The sequence below is a fragment of the Rhincodon typus genome, chromosome 16, assembly GCF_021869965.1.
Source record: "Rhincodon typus isolate 14 chromosome 16, sRhiTyp1.1, whole genome shotgun sequence".
Lineage (NCBI taxonomy): Eukaryota > Metazoa > Chordata > Chondrichthyes > Orectolobiformes > Rhincodontidae > Rhincodon > Rhincodon typus.
The window spans coordinates 4,348,849-4,364,652 of record NC_063347.1 but is presented as its reverse complement, the minus strand read 5'-3'; the positions used below and the strand labels follow the sequence as shown (position 1 = coordinate 4,364,652).

General features: G+C 45.3%; 2 protein-coding genes across 3 annotated transcripts in view; one reads left to right on the top strand and one right to left on the bottom strand.

Moving 5' to 3' along the window:
- Nucleotides 1-1,116, bottom strand: part of LOC125485144 (monoglyceride lipase-like) — a 117,019-nt gene extending 115,903 nt beyond the window's left edge. The window contains exon 1 of the mRNA XM_048606579.1: nt 885-1,116. Coding sequence (XP_048462536.1) covers nt 885-1,036 — 152 coding nt within the window. The 5' untranslated portion in view covers nt 1,037-1,116. The remainder of the gene's footprint in view (nt 1-884) is intronic.
- A 7,991-nt stretch (nt 1,117-9,107) lies between these two features.
- Nucleotides 9,108-15,804, top strand: part of mgll (monoglyceride lipase) — a 77,396-nt gene continuing 70,699 nt past the window's right edge. The window contains exons 1-2 of one of the 2 annotated variants that reach the window (XM_020518492.2): nt 9,108-9,315; nt 9,546-9,686. In XM_020518492.2, the coding sequence (XP_020374081.2) occupies nt 9,562-9,686 (125 nt within the window). In that variant the 5' untranslated portion in view covers nt 9,108-9,315; nt 9,546-9,561. The remainder of the gene's footprint in view (nt 9,316-9,545; nt 9,687-15,804) is intronic. The other variant, XM_048606764.1, reaches the window with a different exon arrangement.

Here is a 15,804-nt window from a genome sequence, read left to right as displayed (position 1 = left end):
CTCAACAGGATCCACAACACTCCCTCCTCATGGGTCCTCAACAGGATCCTCAACACTCCCTCCTCATGGGTCCTAATCACTCCCTCCTCAAGGGTCCTCAACAGTAACCTCAACACACCCTCCTCATGGGTCCTCAACACAACCTCCTCATGGGTCCTCAACAGGATCCTCAACCCTCCCTTCTCTTGGGTCCTCAACACTCCCTCCTCATGGGTCCTCAACAGGATCCTCAACACACCCTCATCATGGGTCCTCAACAGGATCCTCCACGCTCCCTCCTCATGGGTCATCAACAGCATCCTAAACACTCCCTCCTCATGGGTCCTCAACAGGATCCTGAACACTCCTTTCTCATGGGTCCTCAACACTCCCTCCTCATGGGTCCTCAACAGGATCCTGAACACTCCTTTCTCATGGGTCCTCAACACTCCCTCCTCATGGGTCCTCAACACTCCCCCCATACCTGCCCTACCTGCAGCTACATCCTAATGTCTTTATACCTGTCTGTCCTCAATCTCGTCAATTTCTACTGAACAATCTGTACCATATTTCCTCTCTCTGTGACACTGTGACACTTCAGGAATCCTTCACTGCCAGTGACCTCAGGTTTTCATCGGCATAATGTAAACGTGACAGGAGACATCAAAACTGTGGTAGCGTCCCCACCTCTGGACTGGAAGATCTGGGCTCATTGCTCCCACCCCTCCACCCCTGCCCTGGTGGTGACTAGACCTGTTGATAGAAGCATTTTTTAAAAATATAATTCCTCACTTTTTAAACGGGTGAGGGTGTGAAATTGACACAGGGCATCGTTGAGAAAGTCTTATTTCATAATCGCAGTGAGAGTGAGAGCAGGAAGATAAGACAGTAACGATGAATCTCACCTGGGCTTTGTCTGTGGTGACCAATATCTGCAAAACAGAATTTTTCCATCTGCGTTCACGAAGTGATCTAAATTTCTGTACAGCAAACCTTGCGGAGTCTTCCGATTTTCAAACTCCTGCGTTTTTGATTGGCACCAACAGCAACAACTCATCTCCCAGTAGTGTGTGTGTCTGAGAGAGAGAGAGAGAGACTGGGGGATAGGGTCGTGGTCACTTTGAGGGGTTAGGAAAAGTGAAGTTTGGGGCCATAATAGTGACAGTCGCTGCACTCTGTGAGGGAGGGACCCATCTTTCTACACACACACACACACACACACACAGAGATGGGGTGGGGGTGACGGTCGTTTCTAATGACAAAGACAGAACCCAGCCCTGGGCTTAAATGAATACACGTAACGGCCCGCGAAACAATCACAGAACCCGGGGGGTGGCTGGAACCTCTTCATTCGGTATCAGGGCTCCTCTGTATCCAGTTAATTCATCCTTTGCTGTTGGCTTGTTGTTCACCCGCCGAAAGCCTGTCATTTTTTTTCCTCTAAGAACTACACTTCTTCTTCGGTTACAGAGTACCCCCCGGAACTATCGCATTATCATTATCTTTTGCTGAATTGTTCTTTAATTGCTGAAAGAGGATCTCGCAAGTTTTTTTTTCGTGAAACTCAGCAGGTCTGGCAGCATCTGTGGAGAGAGAAGCAGAGTTAATGTCTGTCGGGTCCAGCCAGCTTCCGGACTCCAACTGAAGTTCTGAAGAATGGACCCTGATGAACTCAGAAATGTGAACTCTGTTTCTCTCTCCACAGATCCTGCCAGACCTGCTGAGGTTCTCCAGTAATGCCTCGGCTTGTTTCGGATTTCCATACTGCTTTGCCTTTACTGTAGATGTTTATCTTAGAATCATAGAATCCCTACAGTATGGAAACAGGCCCTTCGGCCCAACAAGTCCATACCTAATCATCCAGTTCTGAGATGCTATTATGTCTGTGTCAGAAGTCACAGGTCACCAGGTTATAGTCCAACAGGGTTATTTGAAATCACAAGCTTTTGGAGTGCTGCTGTTCCATCAGGTGAAGTGGAGGGAAGCGCACAGGCACAAAATTTATAGGCAGAGAGATCATTGCAAGATAATTCTAAGTAATTAAGAACAAAAACAAAGTTGCTGGAAAAGCTCAGCAGGTCTGGCAGCATCTGTGAAGGAGAAAACAGAGTTAATGTTTCGAGTCCGGTGACCCTTCCTCAGAACTATTTTTTCTAAGTAATTAAGAGATTGTCTCCAGCAACTCTTTTTATTTTTTGTAATTATCTCTCTGCCTTAATTAATCAGGTTATAGGTCATCCCTTGACTTGCTATTCAGCTATTGACACCTTTACTCATACCATTTCATCCTTTTGATCACCTACAAAGTCTCATTATTCAGCCTGTGATACTCCATTCACACCATTTGTATTACCTTTTGACACTCTTAATTACCTAGAATTAGCATGCAATGATCTCTCCGCCTATAAATTCTGTGCTCATGCACTTCCCTCCACTTCACCTGGTGAAGGAGCAGCGCTCGGAAAGCTTGTGATTTCAAATAAACCTGTTGAACTATAACTTGGTGTGGTATGACTTCTGACTTTGCCCACCCCAGTCCGACACCGTCACCTCCACATCATTACATCTGTGGGGAGGCAACGGTATTATTGCTAGACTGTTAATCCAGAAACTCAACTCATGTTCTTATGTCCAAGTACCAAATCCTGCCATGGCATATGGTGGAATTTGAATTCAGTAAAATAGATCTGGAATTAACAATCTAATAACAACCATGAAGCCATTATTAATTGTCAGGAAAAGCCCATCTGGTTCACTAATGACCTTCAGGGAAGGAAGCTGACATCCTCACCTGGTCTGGCCTACATGTGACTCCAGGCCCACAGCAATGTGGTTGACTCTCAACTGCCCTCTGAACTGGCTTATCAAGCCATTCAGTTCAAGGACGGCTAGGGACAGGCAATAAATACGAGCCAACCACTGATGCCCACAACCCACAAGTGAATAAAACAAAATAAAATTACACACCTCTGGAGCAGGTGGGACTTGAACCCAGGCTATGTGGCTCTGAGGTAGGGACACTACCACTGCACCACAAGAGCACCCTCTTTTCTGTTATACTGTATCTTTATCATTGGTGTGGGATAAGTGGGTATTTTTCTGTCATATTTATGTGATGCCTTTGAAGACCTTAGGACACAGCCAGTGAGGGCACCACATAATGACGAAAACACTGCAATCAATTTGCACACAGCAAGCTCACACCAGTTGCATTGAAATTATGAGTGGATCACCTCAGCTGTGGAATCTCAGTTGTCTGTGAGTCACAGGCTCTGGCTTGATGTCCCAGCCCAGAGCATGATCACCAAACTCAAGACTGACAGTGCGGTGCAGTACCAAGGGAGTGCTGCACTGTCAGAGATGCCGCATTTTAGATGCAACATTAAATTGAGGTCCTAGCTGACTGTGCGAGAGAATGCAAAAGATGCCATGGCACTATTTTGAAGAACAGCTGAGATTCGATCCCTGGTGATTTGGACAATATTTATCCCTCAATCAAGGTCAGAAGGAAAAGCTTAACAAGGGAAAATGAACTCATAAGCTGCTAATCCACTTTCCCATCTGCCTCCGAAACCTGGAAAATGAGCAAAGATTTGTGATGAAAAATAGGGGGCTTTGAAATGTGAATGCAAAGATTCATTTCATACATGGACTGTAATGTAAATGAAATGGCAAGAGCTAAAATATCTCTAAAAGTGACATGCAGGAAGGAAATGTCAGCATCCTGGCCATTTGATCAGAGCTGAAAGCTGCTGAGATCTCTGCTTAAGGGCAATGTGGAGGGCAGCCATAAAGAGGGGTTGACCTGAGTGAAGTTGGATGGCACATTTCACAGAGTGGTAGCAGATGAGGGAGGGGAAGCGTGTGAGGATGGCGCAAAGCAGACGAGCGTTAATGTATCAGATCTCCTGGCAGGATGATCCACAAACAGCAGAAGCAGTCATATCGCAACATCAGATTAAATGGTCATGATTACGTTGCTGCTTGTGTAAAACTCGCTGTGTTCAAAGTAGTCTGCCACATTTCCAACAATACAATATGACTACACTTCACTGGCTCCAATGCTCTGAGGCATTCAGTGGTCAGGAGGAAGTGCTATATACATGCAGATTTTTTTTTATGGATGTTGTAGATGGGGTTAGAATACAAGAGCAGTGATTGACCGCTGAGGCTGTATAAGGCTCTGGTCAGACTGCATTTTGGAATTTAAGAGAGGTGATGGGCTGGTAGTATTTTCGCTGGACTATTAATCCAGAGACCCAGATAACGTTCTGGGGACCTGGGTTTCAGTCCTGCCACAGCAGAGGGTGAAAATTGATTTCAATAAAAGGTCGGGAATTAAGAGTCTAATAATGATCATGAGTTCATTGCTGGAAAAACCCATCTGGTTCACTAATGTCCTTTAGGGAAGGAAACTGCTATCCTTACCTGGTCTGGCCTGCATGTAACTCCAGACCCACAGCAATGTGGCTAACTCTTAACTGTTCTCTGGCATGGGCAATGATGCAGCCATGCCCTCATCCCATGAATGAATAATGAAAAAAGTTGAGCAGTTTTGATCTCCATATCTAAAGAAGTATACATTGGCCTTGGAGGGTGTCTACAATACTGATCCCAGGATGAAAAGCTTGTCATGTGAGGAGTGGTTAAGGACTCTGGATCTATACTTGATGGAGTTTGGAAGGATGAATCTGATTGAAACTTATAGGATACTGAGAGACTTGGATAGAATGGATGGGGAGACGGTGTTTCCACTAGTGGGAGAGACTACGACCCCAAGGGCACAGCCTCAGAGTGAAGGGATGACCTGTTAGAATTGAGATGAGGAGGAATTTCTTCAACCAGAGGATGATGTCTCTGATGTCTCTGCAGAGGGTTGTGGAGGCCAAGTCATTGAGCGTATTTGAAACAGAGATAGATAGGTTCTTGATTAGTAAGGGGATCAATGGTTACAGGGAGAAGACGGGAGAATGGGGTTGAGAAACATGTCAGCCATGATCGAATGTTGGAGTGACTTGATGGGCCAGATGGTATAATCCTGCTCCTATGTTATATGTTAGAGGGATAAATATTGACACATACCCCCTACCCCCTTTTTTCTTCCAAAGAGTGCTGTGGAATTTTTAGGTTCACCTGAGAACGAGGCAGCTATTTTCCTGATGATTTGGGGCTTTGTGGTATATTGTAGATCAAAGCAAGTCAATCTTTGTTCGAGCCCTCAGTGTGGCAAAGTAGAGCCAAATGTGTAATGACAGGAACCAAGACAAATATTGCAGCAGGGGGCAATGTGGTCTATCAGATTCTAAAGGAGTTCGACAAAGTAGACATAGAGAGGATGCTTCCTCATGTAGGACAATCTAGAACGAGAGGTCACAGTTTTAGGATAAGGGGTAGCAGATTGAAAACAGAGATGATGACAAATTACTTCTCTGAAAGGGTTGTTAATCTGTGGAATTCGCTCCCCCAGACTGCAGTGGGACATTGAGTAAATTTAAGGAGTAGATTTCCAATGAGTAATGGGTTGAAGGGTTATGGAAACCAAGCAGGAAAGTGGAGTTGAGGTCGAGATGAGATCAGCCATGATCATAAATGGTGAAGCAGGCTCAAAGGGGTGAATAACCTACTCCTGCTCCTAGTTCTGATGTTCTAACGAAGGTGGGAGCTTAAAAAGTCTGCATGCAGACTTCTCTCACCAGCTGAGGACTGAGGGAAGAGCTGCGAATTACAATAGATATGGGCTCCCAAGTTTAAATCTCATACCAGTTCTGTCGCCCAAACTCTTTTTTTGGTATTTCCTGTTAGCATGAGATCTGATGTAACTGTTGTTAAAGCAGTTACTTACCAAACATAATGAATCTCTGATAAACAAGACATAAGGAAGGTGACAATATATGACACAGAGGCTGCTAATGTTACATAAACTGACATCAAGTAAGTACCAGGCACCATATGTACACCATTATCAACTAAGTGTTTAGAAACATGAAAGATTTTTTCCCAAAAGAAACTAATTATCAGATGATGGTGGGAAAGGGGACAATGGTTATCCTTATATCATGAGTGGTTGCCTTGGGCCCATTGGCTATAAAGAGTCAGACCATTGATTGGCATAGCATGGATTACTAGCCCCAATAATAAAGTTTATCAACAAATGCTCAGAATCAGAAGGTACCTAAACCTCATGAGTTAACTGTCTTCTTTCAATGGAAGATGGACCAGAAGAGATTGAGGGAAGACCCAGGGAAGGGTTCCCTAACACTGTGTCCAGAGACCAGGATGCAGCTTTCACAATGTTTAATGAGATCGACATGTTCTATGACAACTGTCTGCTCATCTTTCAGTGTGGACCTCTGAGATCCATACACTGTAGCGACTTCTCAAACTGGAAGTCAATGCTAGGAAGGGCATCAGCACGCAGATCTGTGTGTATGGGCCCACAGAGCAGTTCCATGACTGCACAACCGTGCAGCACAGAGGGAACATTGCTGTTAAGTACAGAAAATCTGTCGGTGCTTTCTGTCAACCTGGGTCCAAAAGATGAGGTTAACTGGGGAAGGGTCACCGGACCCTAAACGTTAACTCTGTTTTTGACTTCACAGATGCTGCCAGACCTGCTGAACTTTTCCAGCAACTTTGTTTTTGTTAACTGGGGAATTTTGCACACTTTTATAAATAATGGGACAGTATTTCCAGTGCCCAATGAAGCATTACACAATGATCACTGTGCAGGTGTATAGAAGGATCCATACTGTTTCCATTGTGTCCTGGAACTCTTGCAACTTCTGTGCTAATACCGTCCTGTTTTAAAGCCAGTGGCGATAATTTCTGCTCCATTGAGATCTCTATGTCCAATTTGCAAGGGCCAATGACACAGTGAACATTGTTTGTGAGTTGCATTTGAACCTCAAATACTTTTAGACTGAATGCATTTTGATTTGATTTATTGTTGTCACATGTACCTAAGTACAGCGAAATATTTTGGGCTGGCAAGTGACAAGTAACAGTTGACCACACAGGCTATAACCATCACTAATAAGATACAATCTAATCACCACTCCTTGTCATTCAATGCTGTTACCATCACTGAATCCCCACTATCAACATCCTGGGAGTTACCATTGACCAGAAACTCAACCGACTTGGCATATAAACACATTGGCTACAAGATCAGATCCAAAGGCTAGGAATACGGCAGCGAGTAATTCACCTCCTGACTGCCCAAAGCCTGTCCATCATCTACAAGGCACAAGTCAGGAGTGTGATGGAATACTCCCCACTTGCCTGGATGGATGTAGCTCCAACAACACTCAAGGAGCTTGACACCATCCAGGACAAAGCAGCCACTTGGTTGGCACCACATCCACTAACATCCCACTCCCTCCACCACTGATACTCAGTCACAACATTGTGTACTAGCTACAAGGTGCACTGCAGAAATTCACCAAAGATCCTCAGACAGCACCTTCCAAACCTACGACCACTTTCATCTAGAAGGACAAGGGCAGCAGATACATGGGAACGCCTCCACCTGCAAGTTCACCTCCAAGCTACTCACCATCCTGACTTGGAAATATATTGCTGTTCCTTCACTTTTGCTGGGTCAAAATCCTGGAATTCCCTCTCTAAGGGCATTGTGGGTCTACCTTCAGCACATGGACTGGAGCAGTTCAAGAAGGCACTTCCCCACCACCTTATCAAGGGCAACTAGGGGCAGGCAATAAATGGTGACCAGTCAGTGACACCACATCCCATGAATGAACAATAAAAGTGAGTGGAGAAACAATTTACGAGAATTGTTCCAGGGATGAGGAACTTCAGTGATGAGGATTGAGTGAAGAAGTTGGGGCTGTTCACCTTGGAGAGAAGGAGGCTGAGACGAGATTAATAGAAGCTTTCAAAATCGTGCACAGATTGGACAGAGAGGGAGAAACTGTTCCCACATGTAAAAGGAGGATAAGCAAGAGATTTGGATTTAAAATGATGGGCCAACATAGTAAGGGTGATGTGAGAAAATCACAGTCAGTACATAGTCAGTAGGTTACAGTCTGGAATGCACTGCCTGGAAATGTGATGGAGGCAGGTTCAACTGAGAGATTCAAGAAGGGCAGTGGATGGTTATTTGGAGAGAAAGGTGCGCAGGGTTATGGGGAGAAGATGGGAGATTAGCACTGGGTAATAGAGCTACTGCAGGCATGACAGGCTGAATGGCTTCCTTCTTCAGCATCATCACAAATTCTAACAAAATCCAAACAAGCGTAAAATGCCTCCAAGACACAGACACAACAAGCTTAGAGACTGTGACAGATCAGCTGGTATGGTTGCCAGGATGCCAGGCTTGAAACTGCCCAAACAGGTGCCCCACTCAGACCCAGGAACCAGTTCACAAACACATGACAAAAAGGAAACACTTCAGAAACAATCCCAAAGTCTCCTCAAATGGTCTTCCCTCTTCATCTTGACCTGTGGGGCACCAATGCTATCAAACAGGTGGTGTGGTACCAAGACCAAGTGGCAAACAAGAGCAGCTACAGAGGGAGGCTGGTGGGGAGGTGAGCTAGATGCCGAGTCACCAATCCAGCCAATGCCTCTATTAGCTCCTGTGCCATCTGCGGACTCACTCCCAATACTGAGATCTCATGGAATCCCAGCCATAGGGAAAAGTCATCACTCTGTGTGAGGCTGGTACAACATTTGAAAGGCATCTCAGTGGGTACATAAATAGGAAGGGTTTGGAGGGACATGAGCCAAATGCTGGCAAATGGCATTGGGTCAGATTGAGATGTCTGCTTGGTGCAGATGAGGTGGTTCCAAGGGTCTGTCTCCATGCTGTATGACTCTATGACAGTGAGCCCCACGTCACCCCCCACCCAATCTCTGAGTGTAGAAGTTTCTTCTGGATTCCCCAACTGGATCTCTTGGAGACTATTTTATATAGACGGCCTCACACTGGCGTGCAGTGAACCTGTAACCCTGTTTATTTCCAGGGACAGCGGCGGGGAACGAGCCAGGTTACAGTCATGGTACAGGGGGACTGTCCCTCTGTGTATGCGGGTCAGCTCTCCCTCCCTCTCTCGCTCCCTCCCTCCCTCTCTCCCCACTCGAAACAAAACACCAAATTAGCTCAAGGAGAAAGCGTCAGGGCACCGCCAGAGGCAGTCGATCTGGCTTCCGCAACTTAGAGAGAGAGAGAGAGAGAAAATCAACAAGATTTTTCAAGTGAAATGTGAAACGACTTCAGAGCAAAGCAGGAGCGTCCTCATTCTGGGTTAAAATCTTCCCCTTTAAGCCCCCTCCTCCCGTGTTCTGTGTGGGGCGGGTAACGTGTATTTATTTAAGGTAAGTGTTCTGAGTTCCACTGTTGTCATTAGAAACCTCCCTGAGTGTGTGTACAGGCTTAGGGACGCCTAGAGAGATGGGTCACAGACCCCCAGGGGGCAACTCCAGCCCAGATTTACACTGATGTCTCCTCTCATTTTTCTCAACACTCTCCCTCCCCGACCATCCCCACAGCAACCGGTAACTTTTGGCTTGTGTCCTATGGGCAAAAAAAATGCTATGTGTTCCAGGTGCCTGGGTGCTGCAATGTTGGATGGAAGTGGGAACCGTGTGACACCCCAGGGCTTGCTGTACAAGGACCTGTCGCATTTTGTCAACGCGGATGGCAATTACATTTTCTGCAGATACTGGGAGCCTCCAGAGCCGCCCAGGTCAGCACCTACCTTATTGTTTAGAGATGCGATACGGGAAAATAAAACAATAGGTTTCCGAGCTCACAGAGCTGTGGAGTGAGTTAGATTGTCAAGGCTGTGTTTGTTTGCAATTGACCCTATGTCAATTTCCAACCCCCTCCCCATTCTCCCACCGCTCAGTTTCAATTGGAGGAAATTGATCAGACTGAGATGTAACAATTTTTGGGGGTTCGGGATATCGCAAGTTCCTTTATGAGCCTCTTATGTGTGGGTGTGTGAAAGAGAGACTTTATCAAGCCGTTTATAACCCTTAGGACATACTGCTACAGACACTGGGACCTGATGTTTTGCATTAATTATTTAATTAGGAATTTCCTGCCTCTCCTTGGGGTTTATTTTTGCGCGTGTTCAGGGTTTTTATTTTCCCTTTCCCCCAGACTCCCCCCTTCCTCCCATCTCTCAGTTTGGACTCCAAGATAGATCTGTTTGTGTGGTTCGGATTGCTAATCGAACAGAAATACCCAATCGAAGCGCCGAGGGGGAGAATTAGCCAGCTCCGCTCATTGTAGATGCTTTCTCTTCGGGAGGTGGAGCGGGTGGGACTTGAACCCGGGGCTTCTTTATTTCAGAGAGAGAAAGTGCAGCTTCTACCTCCTCACCTGCATCCAAGTACTTTGTACAGTTGGCCTGAGCGCTGGGTAGAGATGGTGATTTACCCCTGGCTCCCAACTTTCCACCATCTGGATAGTGCCCAGGGCTCTTTCTCTGGCGCGGTGGTAGTGTCCCTACCCTTGGACAGAGAGGCCCGGGATCAAGTCCCACCTGCTCCAGAGGAATGTAATGACATCTCCGAACAGGCTGATTAAGAAAACAGGTTAATGACAGAGAAGAGGGAAAAAAAATCACCTGTATTTACATAGCGCCTTTCGCCACCTCCGGACCTATTTCACATGTATCTGTATTTTCAGTCGTCTCCTTCTCACGTCCCCCACCCGCCTGATTGATGGAAACTCCTCCCACCCTACCTACCCCCACCTTGCCCTGGTCCAACTCCGGCTTCTCCCCCGATTTTAATCGCTGCGTGCCTTGAGCGACCTGGGCCCCAGCTTTGAAATTCCCCTCCCTGAACCTTTCCCTACCCCTGCGACTCTCCTTTACCTCACTGGTTAAAACCAAACTCTGCACCAATCTGAATTTATCTCCTTCTGTAGCCCAATATCAAACATCATGGGATAGCACTCCTGTGAGACAGCCTGGAGCATTTTAATGTCTAATGTATTTTTGGTAAGGGCATTGCATGATTATTTAAGTAGAAATATTGTGCAATAATCCGGGGTAAAAATCGGAGATTGGAACCAGGTACTTGTTTGAAGAGCTGGTGCAGGTAGGATGGACGGAATGGCCTCCCTCTACATGTATCAATTGTGCAAAAGGCACTACCTAAATGCAAGCTGTTCTTACTAATTTCTCAAAGTGTTCTTGAGCAAAATGAAGTACTTTGAAAATGTAACCATTATCGCAACAAGTAGAGGTGATCCCAATTTTGAGTGGCTGTGATAAAGAGCAATTATTTCCAAAATACTGAGAGAGCACAGATTTAGAAAACTGCCAGAAGAAAGGGGTTGGGTTGAGTTGGATTCAGAGTAATATAAGGATAATCGAATTGCAATGATTTGGAACGCTGTGCCTGGATGGTTGGAGAAGGTCAAAAATCACATGACACCAGGTTATAGTCCAACAGGTTTATTTGGAAACACAAGCTTTTGGATCATCTCCACATCATGAATGGTTGGAGGAAGCAGATTCGGTAAAAACTTTCAAATGCCTTTGCCAATCCACTAGGCTAGGGGGGCTAATTAGAAAGATCTTTCTGAAAGCCGGCACATGAACAATAGACTGATTGAATGCACCTCCACCAAAAGCTCAGATAGTGCATTCCAAATCCAAACCACTCATTGAGTAATCACACTTTTCCTCCCCCTGTACTTGGATCATTTGACCAGTGCCTTATATTGGTTTCCTTTGTTTCTCTACCCTTCTGTCAATAGGAACAGTTTCTCTCGAATCTGTCTTGATGCCTCTAGATTTCTCGATTAATTCTGTTCTCAACTTTCTTCTCTGTAAGGAGAATGGGCCCAATTCTCTCATCGCTGCCACCGTTTTTATGTCCAGGTGAGGAAGGGGTGAATAGACCCTTCTCAATCAGTCACCACAAAGGTTTAACTTCTTTTAGCATGAGGCTACATCTCTCTCCAATCAAAATATGGTTAAGTTGTTTTTACTGTAGCAGTAACATTCTCCTGAGTTTAAAAAAACACATTTATTACCTGCTATTCTGGGAAAATAATAAAGACACAACATCAAGGATGCAGCTTTTGTGCAGTTATTGATCTGTCACGCAGACACAGACACACCTAGATACACACACATAGACACACAAGACATAGACACAGACACAGGCACAACAGGCACAGACACACACAGACACGCAGACACAGACACACCTAGACACACACACATAGACACACAAGACATAGACACAGACAGGCACAACTGGCACAGACACACAGACACGCAGACACAGACACACATAGACACAGACACACACACAGACCCAGACACAGACACAAAGACAAACAAACAAATACACACACAGATGCACAGACATACACTGCACACATACAGACACACATAGACACAGACACAGTCACAGACACAAACACACAGACGCAGAAACCGGATTCATACACAGATGCACAGACACACACCGCACGGATACAGACACACCGAGACACGGACACACACACACACAGAAACACATGCTCACACAGACACACACATGCACAAACACATACTTGAACACACACACACACCACGACTCACAGACACAAGGTTAAAAAGTGATAGTGTTCTGGACAAAAGGGAGTTCAAAGAATTTACGTTTTAAACTCCTTTGAGTGTCTTTTGCGGCTAAGATTTTAACGTTGTGACCATGATTGGGCTAGCTGCGGGAGTGAATATTGCAGTTTTAAGTTCTCAGTTTTCTGACATTTCTTCCCTGCTACTGTTGTGACCTCTGTGCTACTCTTATTGAGAGATAGGGAGAGAGCCTTCTCCAGTCTGTGTTCAGTTTAAAATCCATTTCCACACTTCTGCTAGAAAAGCAGTTTGAAATACAAGCTGGTTGTAAATCCTGTGTGTTTGTTATGTTTTCAGGTTGGATCATTATAGGTAAGATTCCATTTCCAACAAGATTCTCATAATGGTGTAAATCAAAATAGGAGACAAGAACAAAGAACAATACAGCACAGGAACAGGCCCTTCAGCCCTCCAAGGCTGCGGCAACACATTTTGCTCTTCCATACATGTCTTCACTTACAGGATCCGTATCCATCTATTCTCTTCCCATTCATGTATTCATCCAGGTGCTTCTTGAATGCTGTTGTTATGTCTGCTTCCACCACCTCCTCTGCCAACGCGTTCTGGGCACTCCCACCCTTTGCAAAAAACTTGGCTCTCACATCTCTTTTAAACTTCCCCCTCTGCACCTTGAACCTGTGACCCCAGTAATTGACACCTCCACCCTGGGAAAAAGCCTCGTACTTTCCATTCTGTCCATGCCATTTGCAATCTTATAAACTTCTATGAGGACATTTTCATGCTTCTTCTGGCTAGGGTTAGGGCAGGTGGGAGTGGAATGCGGGTTCTTTGGGATGGGGGAACGTTGACAAGGTTCATTGCTTTTGGGTAAAATGTTAATTTCTGCTCAGATTGGTTTTTGTTTAACCCATGTTGGTCTTAGGAAATTTGGCCAATTTGAGTGGGTCAGCTAATGACTGTGACCACTTTAAGTCATTGTTTTTGTTCCTTTTTCAAGGCCATTCAGCTCATGGCTGCTGATGGATTCACAGTTCAATTAACAAATCTGCAATTGAAATCTAGCCTCAGGACTGGTGTCAATTGTTGTAAAAACTCATCTGGTTCACAGATGTCCTTTAGGGATGGAAACTGCCAATCTTACCCAATCTGATAAATAAGTCTGTTTTCAAGTCGTAGAGTCAAAGAGTCATAGAGCACAGAAACAGACCCCTTGGTCCAACTTGTTCATGCCGACCAACTAGCCCCATTTGCCTGTGTTTGGCCTATTTCCCTCTAAACCTTTCCTATTCGGGTACCTGTCCAAATGTCCTTTAAATGTTGTAACTGTACCTGCATCTACTGCTTCCTCTGGCAGCTCATTGCACACATGAACCACTCTCTGTGTGAAAAAGTTGCCCACAGGTCCCTTTTAAATCTTTTCCATCTCACCTTAAAAATATGCCCCCTAGTGTTGAATTTACCCACCCGTGGGAAAACACCTTTGCTATTCACCCTATCCATGCCCCTCATGATTTTATAAACTTTATAAGGTCACCCTTTGACCTTCTATGCTCCAGTGAAAAATGTCCCAGCCTATCTAGCCTCTCCTTATTACTCAAGCAACGTAGGAATTAAAATGGTCAATTTCTGCACAGCAAGGCCCCAAAATGAGATACTGCAGTTCCTACTATCTCTACTGACCAGGTAATCAGTGTTAGTGATGTTAGTTGAGGAATATATTTCGGTAACCTCACTGCTGTTCATTGAGATAGCATCGTTGAATTTTTTACATTCGCCTGAGAGAACAAGTGGACCCTTGATTCAGCAACCTCATCAAGACAACACCCTCAAGAATGTGACATTGGCTTATTATTGACACTGGGCTTTCTGCTTAGACTTTGAGCTTTAGACTCTGAAATGGGCCTAAAATCCTGCTTCACTCGCAAGAGTGCTACCCACTGAGGTACAGTTTGCACTTCTACTGTTGCTGCAGTGTTGGAGTAGGATTGTAGATTTGTGGCGCTGTTCTGGACTTGAGTTTGACGTGTGAAGGATTTCCAAATTCGTTGTGAGTTGCATTTGAAATTCCTCTCTACTGTTGAGCAGCCTTAGGGCTTTGATGTTCTTCCTCTTCAACTTTTGATTCTGGTGATGTCTTTGTACTGGATGGAGTGGACAAGCGAGCAACCTGTCTGGCAGCTATCAGTCCAGCACAAGGATCCAGTGATACAGACATCACTTCGATCTTTGGCTGGAAGAATGACACAATCCAGTATGTCTCCACGTGGTTCTTTTGGAAGATAGTGTTTGTTATAATGAGATTATTCTGAGCTCACTTTGTCAGCTAGTAGCCAATACTTGTGGTGTTTTTTTTCATGACATTCCTCAAGTGGCTCCTAGCCAAACCTTGGAACAGCTTCATCAGAATTAAAGGCCAGGGCATAAGAGCTGATGATGGCAGCATATTGATTACAGCTGAGGTTGCGATGAAATATCATGAACCTTTTATATTTTATACAAACGGAAAGCTCTGGCAGTGCATCTATGGTCCTATACTAGATTCAAAATCAATTCCATAAGTACAAAGGTCGCTGTTGGTCTTGCTTTCCCTCTAGAATACTTATGGTCCCTGCTTGTTCCTTTAGACGTCTCCCCTGAGGAAGGTGGGTCTCACTGAGGACAGTGATGCTGATTTGGAGTCTTGATTGTTCACGTGATATGATTATAGTCCACCTTTCCAGATGGTCAGTCTGAAGATTATCCACATGAGTTCTAACATTCCAAGTGGCAATGTTTCAAGTTTTCTAAACTTTGACCCTGAAGGTGGTAAGCCCACTGAGTGTGGTTTCCCAGCCTGGAGAAAGGGGAACAGTCTATGTTTGGGGCACCTGTTTGAGCCCCTTCCTCGTTGGAGTGAGCAGAGGGTACCCTGAAGAGGACTGGTCAGATGATGCTGTCCACAGGCACCTCTCCCCAAAGGCAGGGCCCCGCGGCCTGCACACTTCTGTTACCTGTGCACAGACTGTGGACAAGGAATGCCAAGGTCCATGGCTTTGTCCTGATTGCCTCAGGACTGAACAAATAAGCCCTGGTAGAAGACTGCAGGTGACATTGTTTAAGGTGGAGCCTTTGACTGCTTGGTGGTCAGATTTCAGTGACATGTTAAACCGTAATGGTCAGGGCCCACCTTGTAACTCCAGCCTCTTACAGTCTTCCCGGAGTCATACATTCTTCCCTCGCCTGTTCTGCAGTTGGCCTTGGGTGGCATTTATTTCCC